Below are 24,284 nucleotides of genomic sequence, written 5' to 3' on the forward strand. Positions count from 1 at the left end.
TAAATGAAATGCCTATTTAAATAAAACTAAATACTGTACTAAAAACTGGAGGCCTATTTTATGTGATTTTTTTTAAAAAAGCTAATTTGATAAAACATTTTATACTATATTTTCAGTAATATCTATAGAGAAATAGCTGCAGTAAGTTCAAATAACATTTTAAAATAAACTAGTTCGACTGAAAATATTTGCCTAACTTTATTAAATGAATCTATTATAATGATACATATGCATTTTTAAATATAAATGAAATGAACTAAGAATACAATTATTACTGAAAAGCAAGTGACAGTAAAAGAAGCTATCAAACTTTACATTGTTTGAATATATTGAACCGCCTCTTTTTTGAATTACATTGTTCAAATATATTCAACAGCCTCTTTTTTGCTGAAATTTCTTGGCAAGAGTTCATTAATAAGTATGTGATGAATATAAAATAAGAAATATTCAAAGTGCCATGCCTTATAATTTTACATATTGGCCTATTTTATAATTCAGAGTGGTGTTTGGTTTATTCAGGCTGCTATTAAAAAAAAACATGAACTAAGTGGTTTATAAACAACAGAAATTTACTTCTTTTAATTCTGGTGACTGGGAAGTTCAAAATCAAGTTTGCTGACAAATTCAGTATCTGTTGAGGCCTACTTCCTAAATCATAGGTGGCCATCCTTCTACCATAACTTTACATGGCAGTAGGAAAGAGAGGACTCCCCCTTTTATAAAAGCAGTAATCTCATTTACTGGGGGCTCCATGATCTAACCACCTTGAAATGCTCCACCTACTAATACCATTGCTTTGGGGGTAGGATTTTAATATATGAATTTTAAGGGGATATAAACATTTAGAACATAGCAGCCATTTTTATCAAGTAGTGTTTATTATACATCATGAAATTCATCTCCATTCAAGACAAAAGAGAACTATGTTTCTGTCACTAATTTATTGGCATAACTTATTGCAATTCACAAATATTGAGATTTTTTTTGCAAAGGGAAGGTTTGTGGGAATCCTGTATCAAATATACTTATCAGTACTATTATTTTTTATTATTTTTTTTTTGAGACGGAGTCTCATTCTGTCACCCAGGCTGGAGTGCAGTGGAATGATATCGGCTCACTGCAACCTCTGCCTCCTGGGTTCATGTGATTTTCCTGTCTCAGCCTCCCTAGTAGCTGAGATTAGAGGCATATGCCACCACGCTTGCCTAATTTTCGTATTTTTAGTAAAGATGGGATTTTGCCATGTTGGCTAGGCTGGTCTTGAACTCCTGATCTCAAATGATCTGCCCACCTCAGCCACTCAAATTATTGGGATTACAGGAATGAACCACTGCACGTAGCCTTATCAGTGCTATTTTTCTAACATGTGCATACTTCATTTCTCTGTGATACATTTTGTTAATTCTCACAATATTTCAAATGTTTTCATTATTATATATGTTGTGTTGATAAGTGATCAGTAATTTTTTATGTTACTATTGAAGTTACTTTGGGGCAGTATTAATCATACCCATACAAGATGGCAAACTTAAAAAATAAATGTTGTGTGTGTCTGACTACTTCAACAACTGGCTGTTCTCTAGCTCTCTCCCTCTGCTAAAGCCTCCCCATATCCTGAGACATAACAATATTAAAATGAGGCCAATTAATAACCCTACAATGACCTCTAAGTGATCAAGAGAAAGGAAGAGTTGCACATGCCTCACTTTAAATAAAAATCTAAAAATAACTAAGCCTAGTGTGGAAGGCATATTGAAAGCCAAGAGAGGCTGAAAGCTAGGCCTTTTGCACCAAATAGTAAGCCAAGCTATGAATGAAAAAAAATTAAAAACTTGAAGAAAATTTAAAGTGCCCCTCCAGTGAACATGCAAATGGTATGAAAGAGAAAGAGAAACAGCCTTATTGCTGATAGAGAGAAAGTTTTAGTAATCTGGATAGAAGATCAAATAAGTCATGATAGTGTAGTTAGGCGAAACCCAATCTAGAGCAAGAACTTGACTCTCTTCAATTCTGTGAAGGCTGACAGAGGTGTCAAAGCTGCAGAAGAAAGTCTGAAGCCAGGAGAGGTGGGTTCATGAGTTTTAAGGAAAAAGGCTATCTCTAAAACATAAAAGCACAAGGTGAAGCAGCAAGTGACAATAAAAGCAGCAAGTGACTGTAGAAGCTGCAGCATTATTCAGAAGATCTAGCTAAGATGATTGATGAAGGTGACTACACTAAACAACACATTTCCAGTGTAGGTAAAACAGCTTTCTATCAGAAGAAGATGCTATGTAGGACTTTCACAGTTAGAAAGATGTCAATGCCTGAATTCAAAGCTTCAGAGGACAAGTTGACACTCTGGTTAGGGGATGATGCAATTTGTGACTTGAAGTTGAAGCCAGTATTCATTTACCATTCCCCAAATACTAAGGCCCTTAATAATTATGCTAGATCCAGTCTTCCTATGCTCCTCTATAAATAGAACAACAAAGCCTGGATAACAGCACATCTGTTTACAGCACGGCTTACTGAATACTTTAAGCCCACTCTTTAGACCTACTGACCAAAAAGAAAAGATTCGTTTCAAAATATTACTGTGCTTTGACAATATAGATGATCATGCAAGAATTCTGATGGGAGATGTACAAGGAGATTAATATTTTCATGCCTGCTAATACAACATCCATTCTGTAGCCCATGAATGAAAGAGTAATTTTGACTTTCAAGTCTTACTATTTAAGAAATACAATTCATAATGCTATAGCTGCTGTAGATAGTAATTTCTCTGATGGATCTGGGATAAATAAATAAAAATCCTTCTGGAAAAGATTCATAATTCTAGATGCCATTAAGAATATTCAGGATTTATGGACAGAGGTCAAAATATCCACATTAATAAGAGTTTGGAAGAAGTTTATTCCAATGTTCACAGAAGACTTTGAGGGATTCAATACTTCAGTGGAGGATGGAACTGCCGATGTGGTGGAAATAATGAGAACTAGAATTAGAAGTGGAGCTTGAACATGTGACTGAATTGCTGCCATATTGTGATCAAACTTGAATGAATGAGGAATTGTTTATTATGGATGAGCAAAGAAAGTGGTTTCTTGAAATGGAATCTACTTCTGGTGAAGATGCTATGACCATTGTTGAAATGACAAAACGGGATTTAGAATATTACATAAACAGTTGATAAAACAGTGGCAGGATTTCAGAAGATGTACTTCAACTTAAAACAAGTTTTACTGTGGATGAAATGCTATTAAACAGCAGCGCTATAAGATAAATCTTTTGTGAAAGCAAGAGTCAACTGATGCATTAGGAAACCAAAAATTGTATGACTCGCTTTATTGCTATATTCACTTTATTGTAGTAGACTACAATCAAAGCCACAATATCTCTGAGTTATGTCCGTATTTTAACAATTTTATGAAGTAACCAATGCGAACTTAAAACAAGATGAAAATAAATTTTTCGTACACAGAAATGAAACTATGTTAGTGTACTAGCTAATTAATTATATTATTAGTTAGTTGCATAAATCTCAAGATTATTAGAAACTTGACAGAACTGACCTAAGTAGAGCTAACTGCCCACTTCCTGTGGGAAAAAAAGAGGAACCATAATGGCTTTCCTGATTACATTTAATAGCGTAATTCTGACTGGGAATTACACTTTGCACTACTTTTCTTTGCCTTTTTTGAGCAGAGCAGGACCTGTACTCTGGAAGCATCTGACTGGAATGAAGAATGAGGAGAGAAAGCAAAGATCAGTTGTTGACAGGTAGATTAATTTATAGCTGTAATGGAATAAGAAATGATAAGGGGAATAAGGAAAATAAATAACCCAAGAGAATCAAGATTTAAAAAGTCAAGCAAAACACTTATTGCTAACATATAATAAAAATAAAGGACTGTTAGTTATGCAAGAGAAGTGTTTAAGCAATATAGTCTCCTGAAAAATAAAGGATATTTTAAAAGATATACTATTGTATAGATTAATTAGCCAACATGATTAATATTTTTTAAAATTCCCACTAAGTTATTGTGAGTTGGACAAATTATTTTTAGTAGATGATAAAGTACATAATATTGTCAACATTATTCTGGGATGTCACCACAATAAGTGATGCACAATCCTTGGAGACACTACCAAACTCTTTGTCCCAGGTGATGGTGTATAATAGAAACTCCTTCCAGTAAAATAAGTGACATCCTTTTAGTCCTCTATTGCTAAATTTTTTTAAAAGAAAAGGAAAGAAATACAGTAAGACTTTCTACTCTGAATTGGGCAATAATAAAAAATGTGCTGCAAGTTTTTCCTTTCCTTCTCTATAAAAAAAATGGCAATGCAAATTTTATTGTTATTTCAACATGCCACAATAATGTACAATCATTATGAAGAAATGATCTCAGTTTAAATGCTACTTCACCCCTTAAGGCATTAAAATAGCACAGAAAAATTTCAGAGGAATCAAGTTAAATCTAGGTCATGAACAGAATATATGGCTGGTTTCATGAAGTGGCCCCAATTTGTGATAAGATTGATCATATTTTAAATTAGTCTGTAGCCTCAAGATAATTCTCCAGAATGCCACAATAAATATATATGTCTTTATATGCTGTATATTTATTGTACATTAATAAAACGAATTATTAAATGCATATTTCTATAAATAGCAGCTGAATTTATATTACAGCATGTCTGATATTAGCTAATATCATTGTTTTAATGTAGCTGCATTAATACATATACTTTGTGTTCCTATCTCCTTCATATTGAAGAATGATGTAGGTTTATATGTTGTATATGCTTTGTTATGTTTTATGCGTGAGACAGTATAAGAATATCAAGAGAAAAATATGTTTAAAATCATTAGCAATGTCAAACTGAATGAGAGGACACATTCTAGTTTTATAAAACGAATGATTTCTCACCAGGCCTAAGACTTTAATAGTTGAGATGTGGTTTGTCATCTTTCATTTCATTTAAAAATACTTTGGAAATTGTCCATTTGAGTGAGTTAAGATTTAAAAAAACCCTTGAGGCTTAAAAATACCCTTAATTAAAAACTGGATACCTTAAAAGAGAATAAGACTTTTCAGGAAGGTACTGCTCTCATTTTAAAAACAAAACAAAATAACAAAACTGAGGCCCAGATTTGAGTCGCTGTAATTCAATCATAAAATTCACTTAGAAAAGGTTTGATCAATAAATCAATAATTATAGAATTTGCCTAAGGTTATAAAGCCTCTGTGGATGAGCAATTCATTCCTATATCACATAATTATTAAGCATTGATTTTAATCCAGGCAATATACTGGGTTTTATAGATTCAAAGATAAATAATAAACATTCCTGGCTTTCAAGAACTGACATGAGAAAAAGAATACGTAAAGCTACTGAATTAGAATGCAAGGTAATAGAGAAACCCAAGAAAACCTAAAACTTAAGTCATATTTTGTCATATTGCTCTTTAAAGTCCTTAACTGACTTCCCTCTTTTTTAGAGTAAAAATCAAAGTTTGTATGATAGCCTACCAGGTCTTTCATCAGCTGCCTCTATACCTTCTTTCTGAACAAATTCACTTTTGTTCATATTTTTTTCACTGGAGCCACCCTTCACCTCCATTTCCATTTCTTGAGAGATCAAACATGCCCTTCTTACCTTCTTCTAAGCACCTGGCAAAAATCATCATTTCTTCTCTTACTATACCCATATATTTTATCATATTGGTCAGGTAACCGAAGCATAGAAAGACGACATAATTTCCTCAAAATTATAGATCCTGTACATGGTTGAGCCATAATTTGCATACGGTAGTCTGGTTTCAGATCCAACATCTTAACTGCTTTATTTTAAACCATTTTATTTTACTGCCTCACTAGTAGGGGAATCCAAAAAGAAAAGAAAATGCAGACCATTTTTAAATGGTTTCTCTCAAGAGGGTTTCCTCCTTGGCTTTGGGTTAGAAGGGAATAATTGGATACACAATGGAGGGAGAAGGGGTTGTAAGTGACAATATGGAAAACAGAGTTTGGCCAAGCTTAGAACTACTGCCAGATGTTACCAGTGGCTGTGTCTCCAAATAATTAAAAACCAGTAATATGAAAGTACCTCACTGTAGGAAGGGTCCCCTTTTTAAACGAGGCATCTCTAGATTTCAATAAGACCAGGCCACAATAGTACTTGTAGCAAAAGAAAGGAAATCAAGAGAAGAGAACCATGCCAGCATTAATATCTTTCCTTTCCCTCTACAGGATTGGCTTAATTAGTGGGTGTGGCAAATGTAAATATAATGATTCAGTAAGCACAATCAATGTTACACTATTCCCATTTTTAATTATGTATCTCTGCATGGTACCTTTTTCATGTTGGTCAGCCCATTAAAGCAAATATTTAAACAAATTGAAGTTAGCAACAAAGTTTTGAATTACTGTAGTAGAATTAATTCAAAGAAAAAAAGGGAAGACAAAGCAAGTTTAATTATAGTGTATTCGTGAATCAATTATAATAACTTAAATATGCCAACACTTTAGATTACTAATAAACAATGCAACATTAAGAATCATTTATTTACTGTGTTGCTTTTTATTCTACATTTTATGTGTATGTTTATAATTTAATAACTTCTATTAGTAGGGTCAGTCATGCACATAATTTATAAATTATATGTATTTTGGAAATATATGAACAAAACCTTGTATTGAAAGGAGATCAAAATCAAAGAAGTTTGAAAAGTGTTGGCAGAAGGCTGACTAAATAGGGACATAGAATCAATTGTAATTGAGTCCTAATAGAGACACATTCAATCTATATAGATATATATGACTTTGAAAATGATTTTGAGTGCTTTTAAAACACTTAATTGTATTATAATTTAATAATTTAAAGTAGTTATCTCCTTTTTGAGTTGATAGATATCAGAAAATATTAAAGATTTTGTTTATAATTTAAACAAAAACTGATTTTGTTGGATTGTATTTATGCTTAACCTTAATAAAGTGGCAACTTCTGAGTGAAACCCAAAATACAGTTCTAAAACAATATTTTTGTATATGATTTGTGCAGAATCGTTACCCTTCAGCTGTCCAGTAACAACATTTAAATCTATACAAGAAATCTTTGAAAATAAAATCCTTATGATGCTTGTCAGTGCCTGAGAAATGGATGTCAAGCATAAATCTATTAAATAAATAGATATCATGGATTAAACGGTTCTTATTTTATAACATTATGAATTTCATGTCAGTTTTATTTTTCCTCCACATTGATATTCTCGATTTTAAAAAGATAAAGTGTTCATATTACGCATCATCTTTTGATTTACTTATAGAGTACCACTGAATAGGAATTAGCTTTGAAAGAGGTCATCTATAGGCAAAATGTCAACAGGATTGCTACACTGCCTAAACAGAATAATGTACAATATGAAGTAAGTGATTTAATTAACTGAAACTGTCTCAGTAGAGTGCACTTCTTATCTAGTGAAGACATAAAAAAGATAGATAACTGCATTATGTCAATTAATCTACTCATATTTCAGGGTGAATATGAGAAAGGCGGGAGCATATGAGCTATTTGTGTCAGGATAAATAGATAATAAATATATATAGCTTCACTCATTTGAGTCAATACAACCAGTTTTCCCCCCACACAAAACTTATACTTTTGATGTTTCTACTCATAAACAATGACGCTTCCAACATAATATTTTTAAAAACTCTTATTACAATTTTAAAAATCATTAAAGATATTTGGATACTATTATAAAGCCATTTAAGGATTCCTCTTACTTTTTACTTCTGTTGTACTAGTATGTGTTAATGGGGTTACTATGAAGTGGATATGCTGATTTAACAACAGGTGCTGAACATTTTCTTGATGAACATTTTCTAGGTAATTTTTTTTTCTGATAAGTTTAAAGACTCAATTTTGTGGTTATTTCTCCCTGTTTTAAACATGGTGAGAAAATCTCCTGTACCCTAGTCCTTAAACAGAAAAGTCATAAAACCATGAGTCTAAAGAAGACCAGTCTTTGGCACAAGTTTTCATGACTTTGTAGCATTTAACCACCAAGCTCTTAAACACCTGGCATAGAGCATCTTTATTTAGCAAAGTGAGGAAGCAGCAAAGTAGAGCGCTGTCTAAAGTAGGAAGAGACTACTCAACTCCAGGAATCCTGTTTGTATTAGAATCCCGTCTGGAATTATGAGATCTGATTATTCAAAAGAAAATGAAAATCCTGATTCTTATATGATGAAATGTGTCCATTATTAAATTTTGAAAAATGATTCAAACTTAAAACATTGTAGACCAACTAATGAAAGGCAAACTGGACTTCTGAGGTCAGATACAGTCTCTGGGCCCTCCAGATAAACTACCCTTGACATCTCCCTTCCAATCATGTAGAAGCAGAGATGACCCCATTACAGACTGATTCTCCCACTGGATGGTTTTTCTTCTAAAGGAGCAGAGAGGTTACCAAACTATCAACTGAAAACTAAAAGACATATGATAATATTTTCCACACCATTTTTGTGAAGAAGGATATACTGATGATGACTGTCTTGGTAGTAAGATTTGAAATTACTTTTTAAAAAATTTTAATTGTATTTGCCCGTATCTTTTTAAACTGCCTACAAAAGAACATGTATTAGTTTTTCACTCAGATTTTTAAATGTTATTAAATAATTATGTAAAAATTAAAAAAGGAAGTTCAATGCTCTGTAATCAATTTTCGTGTACAAGAAAAACAAGACAGTGGCATCATTTGAAAATATGAAAGAATTAGCTAGCTATACATTATTGATAGAGGAGACTATTTTAAATTGTAAATTTATTTATGATGGGTTTGTAATATTTCCTACCCAATAAAGACAACTGAACTCCCTCTGCCTTACAGTGCAGCCAGGGACATATCTTCTTAGTGAACTTATTTCTGTGATACGATCCAGGTTTTATTCTCATCCATCCCTCCAGCAGTCTTACTGTAGCAAAATCAGTTTCTTGTAACAGACATAAAAGTTTCTTTCTTAGCTTCCGGAAATTATTGACTTTCAAGAATTTTTGAGATTCTGCCTCCCTTTAACAAAGTACAAATAAACCTCTTTTTAACATTCAGACAATCTAAAACTTGCTGAAAATCAGACAATGAATACCTATTGGAGCCTCCCTTGACAGATATTAATTTTCTGGTACAATCTTTTGTAAATATTTAATAATTAGCTCCTGTTTTATGAATATGCAGATGTAGGACAAGCCTTATATGAATAGGTCCTGGTTGTAGCAATTGAACTGATGCAATCACATGTCATCCCTGAAAACAAAAGCAGATGCCACTGAAGACCATCCTTGTCAAAATATTTCCACAAGCCTGTGAAAGGTCTTAACCTATACAAATGTTATGACTTTGCTTAGGGCTGTAATTTCTTCTTTTCGAACCCAAGTAACAAAAAGAGGATTTGTCAGTTGAATGAATAAGAAGAAGTAGCAAATTATTTGGGGATCTGACTAATTAAGCCTATCAGGAAGTACCTCAGGCAGTGTCATTATTTGTTTAGCTAAATTGTCAGTCTAGACAATGAGGGAGTAATGCCTTATTTTATTCTTCCTCCTCTATGATATTTTGCTCAACTGCATATGCTAAGCTGCTCTAGAAGAATTCACTTAGAACAATTTTATCTTCTTTTATTGAAATTAAGTCAAACTCTAAGTGAGGTCTACAAATAAATTTAAAAAACCTTTTTTACAAAAAGATAAGAATAACAGTCATATAGTGACTGAAAAAATAAATTTCTTTAAAATAAAGTCTGATTTAATTGGGGTTGTTAGACAAACTATTGGACACAATATGAGTTTCGAGAAAAACTGATTCTTTTACTATAAGTATGTCCCATGCAATATTTGGACATCTGTATTTTTGTTTGCTGAATCTGGCAATCTTAGACTGAATTTATGTTCCAGAGAAAGTGTAGAATAAGTATGTTTAAAAGAGGGTTCAGAAGATTTATATAAAAACTAACTGTGGGAGTCGGCCTCAGCTCTTTAGATATATGCCTGTTCTGCCACAACTGTCCAGCAGTCTGCTCTACTCAGCTGCTTCTACTTATCACGTTTTCCAGAATCCAGCTACATTCTGTCACAGCTCTCCATACTCATATCTCAATTTTTACTGAGACCAAGTTTTGATTTATCATTATCATATGGAAGAATCTATATCAGATAACTTTTTAAAACTTGTTTATTCTATTTCTCAATATTCAAGCAAATAAAGGGTTTTGCAAGCCTATATTCCCATCCACAAAGGAATTGAGGTATTCCTTAATTTCCATTATAAGAAAAGAATAATGATTAAAAAAGAATATAGAAAAAAAAGAAAAACTTTTATCAGAAGGTGCCAGGCTTATTATTCAAAGAAATCTTGTTTCATTTTCTTTGCTACATCTATCTTTTTTCTATAATTTTCATCTAATGTAGCAAATAAAATATACACATATGTAAATAACACATACAAATTCCTATGTCAATTTATTGTATAAATATCACTCACAGAAAGGTGAATGAAAAGGCAGTACAAAATAAATTCACTTTATTTCACAATTTTAACTTGACTGTCTTGAATTATTGGAAGATCCTTTAAGATGTATACTGTAAAGGCAGTCCTACGCAATTTTTTTTTTACTAATACTTCATGGTGTTTCCTGCAATGTTTCCCAGATATCTACACAAAAATTATAATAATACTTACTATGGTTTGTTTTTACTTTTTGTTTGTATGTATTAGGTTCTTCATTCATCCAATTGTCTCCTCTTATAAACAATTATAAGGGCCAAATTACAGTTAGACTAATACACAGTAAAGTTAAAATGTTTTGCACATTATATTTCTTCACCATTTCATACTATTAATTTTAAATTCTAGTTAAAGTTGATGTATTTTAGAAATGTTTTTAGTTTGTCTCAGAATATATATATATATATATAACTCAGACCAAAAATTCTAGTGTAGTTGTTCTGTGTATTCCATTTTATTATATTTAAGCCTAAAGGAAAACCGTGGTGGCAAATGACAGAAATCTGTTGATTAAGCTCATTGAATTGGCAAACCTTAAGAAGAGAGTACTCTCTTTTTCCATTAGAACATCACCTTTCTGATGGTGAAAGTGCAGTAATTGATACTGTTTGGGAGAAGTGACTAGAGGTCTATATCCTTAGGAAAAGATTTCAAAAGCTTTGGATTCTGTTATGTTTTATTATCAATATATTTAGAATTCTAGTTCTAAATTCCCTTCAACTCCAGTTATTCTGGCGACAAGCAGCTTTTACTTGTATTTCAGTCTCTGTGGCTAAGTCCTATCACCTGTTAGCAGACGATTTCCTGAATCATCAGGTTCTTGCTACACCTCTCAGTGCAAGCTTCCATGCAGATAAGCATTGGCTGGGTGCAGAATGCTGCGTATAAAATGCTTAGAAACATAAATCACTGTGGCTATGCACAGTCCAATACTTATGCACTATGGCTCTGCAACTGAATTCTCTGTGGGGGATATTAAAAACACAGAGTCTCAACCTCACCTTCTATTCACTAAATCAGAATCCCCAAAGCGGGAATACCAAACATGCATGCAGTTTATAACTGGCACAGGTGATTCTGGTGTATTGTAGAGACTCTGAAATACTAATTTGCTCTTGGAATCCTCGTCCTTCCTTGTTTTGTGAGTCCTGTGGGCAGCTGAACTCAAGATCTGATACTTTCAGAGGTACAGCATATGTCGGACAGAAAGGGAATCTTGGGGGAGGCATGGCTTGTGCTGTATATTCCCGTGTCTCCTTGTGAAACTTGCTTCACTTCTATGAACATTACATTTTTCTCTGTGAAATATACCTTCTATGATATACCAGTGAACTATAAAAGACGTCCTGGAAAGACACACCTCAGAACAAAGTGGGATTTATATTTTCTGAAAAACAAACTAGTCCTTGATTGTATATATTAATAAGAATTTTAAAAAGCATAGAATTGGTAATAACACTCTAAACCTATATGTATGTGTAAATTCATTTTCATATTTAATACACTTGTGTTTAATATAGTGTTATATTTAATATACTTATTGTATTAAATATATTATGTTTAACATGATATTTAATATACCCATCCACATTTATATCCACACCAATCCCATTGGTCTCTTTTTAGTTTTTGTTTCAGGCTTTTTTAAGAATGTCGGGCAAAGTTTTGGTCTTAGTCTTTTAAGCACAGCAGCTACAGGAAGGGAGATTTTCTTGCTCTGAGAGGGCAAAAAAAAAAAAAAAAGACCAGCAACTTAAACCAGGGGAACTGACCTAAAAGGCTGTGCCACTGATAAGATTCACTTGGACTTAGCCAGATTAGAGGCTTGATACCTGAAGAGAGAGAGATCAGGCTGAGGTGTTTTGCTTTGTGTCTATCAGATGCAGAGCATTTCAGCAGAAATGCAGCAATCTCACAGCAAGCCTTAAAAGGTGGCCCAAGAGCCTCAGCATCTGATGATATCATGTCAAACAAATGCTATCAGCATCTGGGAAATCTCTGGAATCTGGGCATGAGTATAGACTCTGTGAGTTCATTACTCTATGAGAAAATATAAAAAAAGTTAAAAGACATACAGGTAAACACCTGACCATTCATTTCTTCTTTCCTTCCTTTCTTTCTCTCTTCCTCCTTCCCTCCTTCTCTCCCTCTTTCTCTCTCTGTCTCTCACTCAGCAATCTGCAATGTTTCAGGCATTGTCATAACTCAGCCTTGAGGATATAATAATTTTTAAAAATATTATAGAGCATAACCTCATCCTCAAAGAATTGACATTAGTGGTTAAAGTAAATAATTAAACCCTGACAAAATATTCAGTCAAAAATAGCAGTCTTCATAATAGGTATTTTATTTTGTACTTTCTTCAAAGTTTTCGTGTAAAAATATAAGCTTATATATATTTGATATGAAAATATATTAATATCAAAACACATGATCAATAAAGAAATTATTTTTAACACAAAAGTGACTGAATTACAGCTCACTTCCATACACTTGAATAAAATACCCTGGCTTGGCAAATCAGTGTAAGAGCTTTAGTTCAACTCAGAGAAACACTAGGTGTACCATAGTTAAATCATTATAATCATCATAAAACATGGTATATATCTATTAATGCCTTGTATAGGACAGGCATTATGTTATAGATTCAACATAAAGTAAAATACATGAAGCATTTTACATTTAATTTGTGTAACAATTCCACAGAGTACCTGCTATGAATATGTTTATTATTAAAATTAACTGACTGAGGCTTAGAAAGGTTAAATGACTTGTTCAAGGTAACACAGCTAGTGAGGCCAAAGCTGTTTATCCCAAAGGCCCTCTTCTCTTCTATAAGCAGACTTTTGGTTTTAAAGAGCACACTACAAAATTTAACCCTACTGTAGTCAAGATGATGCCATAGATCATTCTCTGTCAGTTCAAATCAAGGTTCTTCATCAATTTACAGGAAGAGGCTATTTACTGGCTAGCTGTTATATATATATATATATATATGAATATATATGAATATATATGAGAAACATAATATATAAAATTATAATATATAATGTTATAATATATCATATATTTTATATTTAAGAACTATGTAATGTATAAAAATTATATTATTTATTTAATTTAAATTAAATAAATATAAATTAAATAAATTATAAAAATTATTTATTTTTATACATTACATTTTATATCTTACATATTTCTTATGTATAAATTATAATATATTTTTATATTATATATAATTGTATATATTATATATTTCTTATAAATATAAAAAAACCACAGAATATATATTTCATACACACACACACACACACACACTCACACACACTATAACCAAGACAGGTTTATTGTAGGAAGTAACTGGTTTCAGCTCAAGAGCTTGATTTTAGAAAGCTGTTAAGCTCTATTTATCGTAGGATGGTTGGCAGAAGACTAAAGAACAGAGATACACATATTCTCTATTTGTGTAGGTACACACAAATGTACATGCATACTTGCACATATGCTTGTTTACACATGTATCTATCAACTCCCAAATCCTAAATTTCCTATTTTTTACTGTTAATAAACTTCCTACAGACAAATGAGGTGGTTAGAAATAAACAGGGACTTAGAACACAATGGAGTTATTTACTGAGGCTATTAAGTTAATAAATTGCTAAAATCAATCTGTTCTGAAAGAAAGTGTGATTTTATTTCTCTATGATCTTATGCATGATATGAACACAGTGTACACAACATAGCGGTTTTTAGAGACAATTTTTATATGGTCAACTAATTAAAAATGGTATCTAAATGGCATATAAAATGTTTCCTAGGAAAAAAAAGTAGAATTCCTGTAGAGTGTAACTATTGATTGATTTCTCAGAAATAAATTGTGAAGCTCAGAGATGAGTCCCATTTATAGTTATGTAAATTTCACCAATAATAACGGTAAAGTGCAGTGTTTGTTTTGAAATAAGCTTAATTTGTCTCATAATTCTTTCAAAATAAATTCATTTCTTTATGCACTTTGGCTAATATTGGAAATGGAAATAGTATTCAATCAGTTCTAAATCATTTTTTAAGCTAGATAATTTCTGGAAAGTGCTGACTTTTGTTAGAAAATCTGAAAATGGAAAATTCCTCTCAGTGATCTGCTATGTCTTCACATATTATTTATGAAGTTAATACTACTTCATGGATTTCTTAAATCTCAAAATTCAGCCATCTGTAAACCTCTCTTCTCTGTAATGAATCTTGGAATAAGAAAGAAGAGAAGATATGTTTCAGCTTCCAGAGGAGATTTCTGAAGTCCAAAGCATTAAAGCTCACATACTTGTTTACTCAGGTGAATCAACAAGTCTTTTTCTCAGATTCTGTTTGCTTTTATTTTGCATGTAATCCTGATAAATTTAATCAGTTTCAGAGCCATCATAGGTTCAAAACAATAGTTTAAAAGGGAAAAAATGAGGTTGCTTCAGATAGGCATAGTAACTATGATTAAAACTGACAATTGAGGGGGAACATATTAAGATAATCATACAGGTCATCAGATGAGTGAATTTAAGTTCTATTTTAGTCTTACGTCATACAGGGAAAAGAATTCCATAATCTAGTTTATTGTAGAAATGACAGAAAGCTGACCTCTATCATAGTTAACCATAGTTATAAATGTAACATTAAATTATGTTCAATAAATTCTTAAAGGGAAGATTGGTATAATAAAAAGTAGAGATCTGAGTAATACATTGTAGGCAGATTTTATTCTATATAAACATAGCAGGCTGTTTAAAATGGGCATGACCAAAAAACTTTATTTTGTGTTACCTAGTCACTGCAGTGCCTCTTTTAACAATAGGTTTTGAAGTTAGCTAATAAATCAAGGTTTAGTTCAAGTTTTGGCTACATAATAACTACTGATGATGTTGCAGCAAGAGATTTAATAACAGATTTAAGTGAACCTTTTGGATATCATAATAATCAGTCATTGATTATTTTTAATATGCTCATAATGATTTGAAACATTATATCCAGCCTCTAAGAGAAGCTATAATTTCATGTATGGATTTTCTGATTAGTAAATGCCAATACATAGGGAGACTAACACTTCACTAATTTATTACAATAGTGAGGAGAAAACCATATATTATTATCTCTCCCACAAAAGGATTGGAATAGAATAAATAGACTTTATTCTGCTTGTCTTAAAGACAAAAACATTAAAACAGAAGGAGGAATCCACAAGAAAATAGTACTTGTGAAAGAAAGATGCTATGAAATATGCTGCTAAAAACAGAGAGCATGAATCAGTTTTATCATTTTCCAGATTTTTCAGATCATCCATTATTTCTTTTTTAAGGTACTAAATAAATTGTGAATTATCAACACACATGAAATAGAAATCTCTGTGCTTTACTCAGAATATCACAGGAATTTAGAGCTAGAGAGTGCTATCTAGATAACTAGTTCAATGATTTTCAAATAGAAGTACACATCAAAATCACAAGGCGTTATAAATTATCTAGATGCCTGGACCCATCATCTGAATCAGAATTTTAAGCACGTGTCTTTTCAAAAGCAACTCCCTATTTTAGAACAATTGAGTCCAGCTCCTACATTTTATGGAAGAAACTGATAAACAAAATGTCTAATAATAGGTATTTGCTTATGCATATTTTGACACTAAAATAAAAAGGTATATAGTCTTTAACGTAATAAAATAAATCGGTATATAGTAAACTTGTATGAATACTATAAAAAGTTTTCATTTTGTTTTATGATTCTAATAAATTGGCTAGTTGTGAATCATAGAACAAATTCATGTCAAAGCTAGACAATCTTCAAATGCTGTCTCTGCTCTTTTAAGTTCTCTAAGCTTACAAGTTGTTTAATCTAATAAAAATAAAAAAGTTAAGAAAATCTTTATTCTTAGAAGTTTAACATTTTAGACTAAATTCCATAGAAACCATGACTTAAAAGCAATATTAATATAAAATATATCCATTTAAAGGCTATATATAAGAGCTAAGATATTTCAGGATGGATTAATTTTGTCATACTCCAAACTATCTGAGAAATTAATGAGAACTAAATGTGCTTTTGTCTCTCTTTTTGCTACAAAAATTGAATTTTTCCTTTCTTTAGGCATATTCAGATGGCTGTTTGTGTTTTGAGAATTCTGGAACTCTGAAGCTCTGATATGAGTCAGATTCTCTGTGTTAATTTCCAACAAATGTGATTAAGCAAATCTTTATAGAGAAGGAGGATATGAAAGAAATGAAGGCTTTAGTATTTGGACAGAGAGCAGTTGGATTGATTCCACACTGATGGGGAGTTTGTATTCCTGGAGACAGAAGAGAACCTAGAGGTTTTTGTGGTTCCAACTTGGTATACTGAAGGGACAACTGGGACCTGACCACTGATTAGCTAAGCATCATGCCCTTGAAGGCAAGGGTACAGAGAAGGTCCTGGGAGCCACATTTGGTATGCAAGGATTGAAACCATTTCACAGATTAACATATTTTTGAAAGGAGCATGGAGATACCATATAGGCATTTTATTAGGAGCCAAGATGAACTGTATAGCAATGGCTGTTCCCCATTAATTCTGGATTGATCCACCTCCAGTGTTTACTCAAATTCCAAGGGAAGGAAATGAGCAACTCTCAAATAATTGACATGTGCCACATTTTCTTAATCCAGTCTATCATTGTTGGACATTTGGGTTGGTTCCAAGTCTTTGCTATTGTGAATAGTGCCACAATAAACATACGTGTGCATGTGTCTTTATAGCAGCATGATTTATAATCCTTTGGGTATATACCCAGTAATGGGATGGCTGGGTCAAATGGTATATATACACCATGGACTACTATGCAGCCATAAAAAATGATGAGTTCACGTCCTTTGTAGGGACATGGATGAAGCTCGAAACCATCATTCTCAGCAAACTACCGCAAGGACAAAAAATCAAACCTGCATGTTCTCACTCATAGGTGGGAATTGAACAATGAGAACACATGGACACGGGAAAGGGAACATCACACACTGGGGTCTCTTGTGGGGTGGGGGGAGGGGGGAGGGATAGCATTAGGAGATATACCTAATGTTAAATGACGAGTTAATGGGTGCAGCACACCAACATGGCACATGTATACATATGTAACTAACCTGCACGTTGTGCACATGTACCCTAAAATTTAAAGTATAATAAAAAAAAAAATAATAATGAAAAAAAAATTGACATGGATTTTCAACCATATGGTGGATGAAAGTAAAGGTAGTTTTTTTTTTTTTAGAAGACATATAAATTCAGTTTGTTTTTGCATCTGAATGTTTGGGGGAAAAGTCAAACCTGTAGTATACGTGTGTGTGTGTGTGATGTGTGTGATATTTATATATATATATATTTATATATTGCAGAGTTGTTCCTTCCACATTAGTTCTACTGCACTATTTTTGTTTCCCCTGCTGTTATCAAAAATAAGCATTCATTATTCATGTAAGATAAAGAGGAAAATGAAACTAAAATGAGAGGGGAAATACTAGATTAATTTGATCATACATATTTAAATAACCACAAGAAATAGTTATTCTCAAATATACATAACAAAGTTACACTAGGGAATAGATCTTACTATACACATTCTTAACATTTGTATTTTATTATATGCTAGACTTTCAAAAGATTATTTTTTCCTCCTATTGTTTTCTTAGATTTACTGAACCATAAAGAAAGGAAAAGAAGAAAACTGGCTCATTGTTACAAATCACTTCCTACTGTGGATTTGAAGTCTTCTTATTTTCTGCTTTTCATCTAAATTCAACATCATGATGCTGCAATACAATCAAAAGAAAATGCTGTAAATATAAAAATGTTAATTTAAAGCTATACACATACCAGGTTCAAAGAAGATGCAAGCCACATGTCAGTGGGATTGCCTGGGTTCATCTGGACAGTCCAGCTCATGCAACAAGCAGGCCGGTGACTCTTTAGGCAAATGTGAATGTTTTATAGATTAAATAAATCATCTTTCTGTTTTTTTAAGATTATTAAATATTCTGCGGAAAAATCCAACTCTGTGCCTTCCTAATTTTCTCTTCCACTTCAAATCCTTCACATTTTATGTTTTTTCTTTTACCAATGAGTTAGTAAAAGCAAGTAAATATAAAACTCAAAAAATTATGTATTATGTCTACTCCAGGCTTTATTTTAAAAATATGAATTTTGGCTCTTTTTATATGACTTAGTATCTTTGTACTATTTTTATTATTATAGAATGCATTGTTTTCCAATAGTATACTATTTATTCATACACAAAAAGGCAATATTTAACAAGACATTTGAGCAAGAAAGCATTAACTCAAAATTCAGGGCTCAAGCCTACATATATTCCATCGGAAGGACCGGCCCTTTACTGGCTCCTGGGAGATAACCTCGAATTTGGAATATCCTGACAGATAATAATGTCTTTGATACCTGAGACCTCGAGCTGCGCCAAATAGTTTATGCTAATTAGATGTGATTTATGCTTGCAAGCCTTTTTTTGTATGCCTAGGGCTTTGGGGCATGCTGCATCAGCTTGGCCCCTGCAGGAGCTGGAGACTGATTAGCTAAGGTCAGTTACGCAGGTGCTTCATGTCATCATGACTGACCTACAATGAAAACCATAGACAACAAGGCTTATGTGAGCTTCATTTGTTGGTTACACTTTATATATGTTGCCCTACATTGTTTCTGAGAAAGTATTTTAAGTACTTTTCATGCAACTCCAATGGGAGAATACACCTGGAAGACTGTACCTGCTTTCTCTTAGACTTTATCTTATGTGTCTTTCTCTTTGCTAATTTTAATCTGTAACTTTTATTGTAATAAATCCTAGCAAAAAGTAAAACAGTTTTTCTGAGTTCTTCTTATACATTATCAAACCTGAGGGTAGTCTTTAGGCCCCAGACACAATATCTGAAAGCTATGAAATGCTTTGAGCTTTAATATTTTAAGCAATTTGTGGTCTCCATAACACCATTTCTTGGAAGGATATCACCAGTATGATGACATTTCTGTTCTTGAAGTTGATATATGACTTACAGTTAGGAGTTAGATAATTTCAATAGTCTCCTTATGTTAAAATATATTTAAAGCAGTTAATAAGATGAGAACTTTATCTCTTCTTCAACTTTGCTTCTTTCTGCTCCCCCCCCCCCCATATTCTTATTATCACAATTTCTGGAAATAGGAGTCAAGATTTTAAACTGATACTACAGTTAGTTGGAATAGCTTCTTAGTGGCAATTCATAAAATAGATAAATGAGACAAGAATATCCTTGGAAGTTCTGTTATTTGGTATAAGGCAAGATGTAAAGTTGTACTCCTTGACTTGTCAAATGACTGGCTTAATGTCCCACAGAATATCTGTGGCAGTGTCAGGTCTGAAAGTGGAATCTTATGATTACAGGTATGGGGTTCTTTCTTCTGTAATAAACTCAGATTATTGCTGAAGTTACTGCCAAAATCACAACCTAAAATAAAGCTTAATTACATTATGGATGTGTACATTAGATGATTTACCTGCAAGTAAAAGGAACTCTGACTTCAGCAATATTAAACAAGAGGCCATAAGGATCAAATATATTAGGTCCAGAGGTTGGGCAGGCAACCTGAGAGGTTCAGTCAAGAGTTCAACAGTTGACCACAGACCAGATTTCTTTTATCTGTAATCTCTGCTGTTTTCAGGACACTCACTAATAATAGACTAATAGTTTATTATATTATTATTTAAGTAGTTAATAGTGATAGTCTAATCAACTATACCCCCCCATCTCGCTTTAGGGCCTCAAAATGGTAACAGCAACTACATAAATCCAGATGTTAGAAGGTATAGGAGAGGTCACGCATACTTTTCCTCACATTCTAAGAGCAGGCGACGAAATCTTTCCTCAGAAAGAATGCCTCCCTTGCCTCAGAGACCAGCATAGTGTCACACGTCCACTTCTAAAGGAATCCCCAAGAGTGGGATGTGATTAACATGACTGCCTTAGACAAAGCATGAGACATGGACCAAGACAAAGCATCCAGACAACCACAAATACTTGAAAAGTGGCTAGACAACCTCTGGAGTAACTCTGTTTCTGGTCATGGATATGTAAATGCGAGTTACAGTTATTCCATTAGGTATCTGCAGTCCTTGTGGGAAAAAAACAGTTTGCCACAAATGTTCCTTCTATTGTAAAAACAATGTCAGTGCACTGACAGTCAAAATATGTGGTGGCTGAAACCATATTTTGACTTTTCAAAGGTTTGCTTTTAAAGCTTTGTTTTCTAACTTCAACAAGTATAGTCCTCTTGCAAATATCAGTTCTGTTGTTAAGTAACAAACTATAAGCCTGGATTAGTATTGTAGCCCTGACTTGTGTTGTATGTTGCTTATTTTCTGAAGCCAGTCAGTGAGTGAGTCCACCTTTAGTAGGTGTTTTTATGTCAGGCTTTGTGAGAAATGAGGAGCCGGAGGGGATCCCAAATCAATTGCCAACCATGTCACAGATCGTTTAAGGCAGAATGGAACATGCTTGTGACAAAGGTGATGACAAATGAATATGTACTGAAGGGACAACACCAACAGATGAGTGAAGGAAACTGGAAATATGTAATATGAGATGGAGGTCAGAGTGAAATGTAAGATAATGATAATGAAATATATGTGTGAATGTAATACCATGAGTTAGATAAAAATAGGTGGCCGTAAGACTCACACAGTGCCTTTCAGAATAAATTCTGAAATTTTACACAAATTCAATATTGCCACAAGTTGTGAATCCAATAAGTGAACAGTTTGTTATATAATATTTAAACCAACCTGTATAGAGTGGAGAATAGAACATGTTTTACTACCTTTAAGTTAAAAAAAAAAGTTGCTTGAGTTTCTGTTTTCTAACCTTGAGAAGTAAGCATATGTAATATATATACTAACCTAACACACAGGCAAAAGCTCACTCTATTTGTACGTAGGTGTTAAATTATATTAGTCCACATTTAGGTATATAAAAGACCAGTGGATACTAACGAGATGCAGATCTTTGCAGGTAGAATTGTGCTCGCAGGCATTCAGGATGCAGTCATCAATGTCCTGTTCACATCTTATCCCAACATAGCCTGGATTGCATAAGCAGGAAAAGCCATCAACCACTGGAAACAACAGAAAAGAGAAAACTCTTAACATTCCTTTAACCTTAGTACAGGTAATTATAATTAGTCTAAAATTCTATAATCATTTATGTAGTTCACTTTTAACCAAATAAAGTAAGAATTATTATATTTAATCTATTACATAGTCATCTACAATATTTTCTAAATAACCATCTTATTCAGTTCTATTTAACTTAAAAAAAAAAACTTCAGTTAGTTGAAATAAGAACAATTACTATGGACATTTGGTAATAGTTTGCAAAGCAACAATGAAAATATCCAATTTTACTTGCTCTCTCTTGTTTTTGGCAGTACAAAATATATATGATAAATAGGTTACTCTTGTATCATTTAATTTTCCCAAGTTGTTTTAGGTTTAATAAACAAGACCTTAACTGTTCAGTTGTTAAACTTCTATGTATGACAGAATATATTAAAGTGCATTGTGATCTCAAAGTTGATAATGAGCTACTTAAGCCTTAGTTAAAAAGAGCTTTCACATTTCATCAAAATCTTTGTAAAATAATGATCACAATTTGTTCTTCATTTTACCATTAATGATGAAAAAGAATGGTGTCTGAAGCATCTCAAGGAAGTAGTGACAGTATGAATTGCAGTTGGAGCAGGTACCAATTTACAACTACTTGCAGTCAGTCCCTGAGTTCTTCATTATCCCTGAGATTTACCATGAAATCTATACTCCCATTACGCCTCTGTGCATGTACTTGCTATTACTCTCATTAAATGCTTAGGTCTTCAGTGGCAACAGCATTTTTAATGCACTGTAATAAATGTATCTAGCTTCTGGATTTCTGCAGCCATGTTTTGTACAACATGTGTAACTAGGGCCTCTAAGGAGAACAGGGCAGTCATAGACATCAACAAGAGACAAGTGAAATACACAAGAATAGGCAGCTCCTTAGACAGGATTTTACTTCTGTTTTACTTTCCTTTTGTATCTAGCACCTAGTTTTTAACCTCTCATTGACTACAAATTGTTAATAAATAAACAGATGTAATTGTAAATGAATTAATGTGATAAAATGTCAGTCTGTGCTTCTATGTTACACATGGTATTTTTTATTTTAACATATTAAAACCACATATTATACAATATATAATTAAGACATTGTGGAGTGTCATCAATCATAACAATATTTAAAATTATCCTTATGGTTATTATTTAAGTTGGGATACTGATGCATACTGACAAGTAACAAACAACTGGAGTCAAATTAACTTTCAGCATTGATGTTACGTGTTCGAAGACAAATTATAAATTACATTAAACGCAAAGGACAACAAAAGGTAACTTTGAACAAACGAAGTGTCTGGAAACAGATTGTTAAAAAAATAAAGCATGCTTTTATTGCCAATAAATGTGTTTCTAACATAGATTAATACAGACAAGGAATGTGTTTCTAACACTTTATTCTGGAATAAAAATCTAATAAATGGACTAAGTGCCAGAAGAGAACCTAGAGAACCAAATTGGATACCAAAGGGAAATCGGATACTGCAAAGAAGATAGAAAAAAATTAAATATTTAAAACAAAGTAACAAAAAGTAGAGGGTTTTTCTCATATGTAATTTGTTAACCACGGGGCTATGTGATAACCAATAACCATTTCACAGGAAAGACATGTTATACACATAGCCTTGCTCTTGATTGTTGTTGTTGTTGTTTTTAACAGAAAATCTAGTCACTGTGATATGGAAGTGCTGGAATGGGAAGAGTGTGGTCCCTTTAAATGATACAGAAGGGGGAAGGGAAGTGCTGGGTAGAGGAGGGCGTGGTCCTTGGCTAGGGCTCCACCCCCATGGATCTACGTGAGGACTGCACTCCTGCCTTTAGGCCAGAATGTTGCATTTCCCAAGGCCACCCTGTCCCGCCCTGCCCACATCGTGTGCCTATAAAAACCCCGGAGACCCTAGCAGGCAGACACACATGTGGCTGGATGTAGTGAGAAACACATCAGAGGAAGAAGACACAGTGGCACCTGGACATTGAGAGGCGCACATCAGCAGAGGAACACACAGGTGGCTGCACATCAAGAGGAACGCACTGACAAGCGCCGGCATGCTGGAGCTCCAGAAGAACATGGAGTTTTGCCAGGGCAGTCAGAGGGGAGCCCAGGCTGCCGAGCACCCCAACTCCAGGGGAAAACCACCTCCCTTCTGGCTTGCATTGTCTGAGAGCTACTTCCACCCAGTAAAACCTTGCACTCATTCTCCAAGCCCAGGTGTGATCTGATTCTTCTGGTACACCAAGGCAAGAACCCAGGATACAGAAAGCCCTCTGTCCTTGTGACAAAGTAGAGGGTCTAATTGAGCTGGTTAACACAAGCCGCCTATAGATAGCAAAACTGAAAGAGCAAAACTAAATGAGCACCCTGTAACACACGCCCACTGGGGCTTCAGGAGCTGTAAACATTCACCCCTATGCACGGCGGTGGAGTCAGAGCTCCACAACCTGCCTGTCTATACGTTCCGCTAGAGGAATGGGGTACTGAAGAAGCGAGCCACTCCCCTTGTCACACACCCTGCAAGGGGGAAAAAGGAC

At 33.4% G+C, this 24,284-nt stretch overlaps 1 protein-coding gene across 1 annotated transcript in view; it reads right to left on the bottom strand.

Annotated features, from left to right (window-relative positions):
- The window catches only part of LOC100609532 (protein eyes shut homolog), a 2,075,858-nt gene that overhangs the window by 1,263,233 nt on the left and 788,341 nt on the right, over positions 1-24,284 (bottom strand). Inside the window, exon 16 of the mRNA XM_063813139.1 lies at positions 21,600-21,721. Within this exon, the coding sequence (XP_063669209.1) occupies positions 21,600-21,721 (122 nt within the window). The remainder of the gene's footprint in view (positions 1-21,599; positions 21,722-24,284) is intronic.

Source organism: Pan troglodytes, chromosome 5 (genome assembly GCF_028858775.2).
Source record: "Pan troglodytes isolate AG18354 chromosome 5, NHGRI_mPanTro3-v2.0_pri, whole genome shotgun sequence".
NCBI classification, from domain to species: Eukaryota; Metazoa; Chordata; class Mammalia; order Primates; family Hominidae; genus Pan; species Pan troglodytes.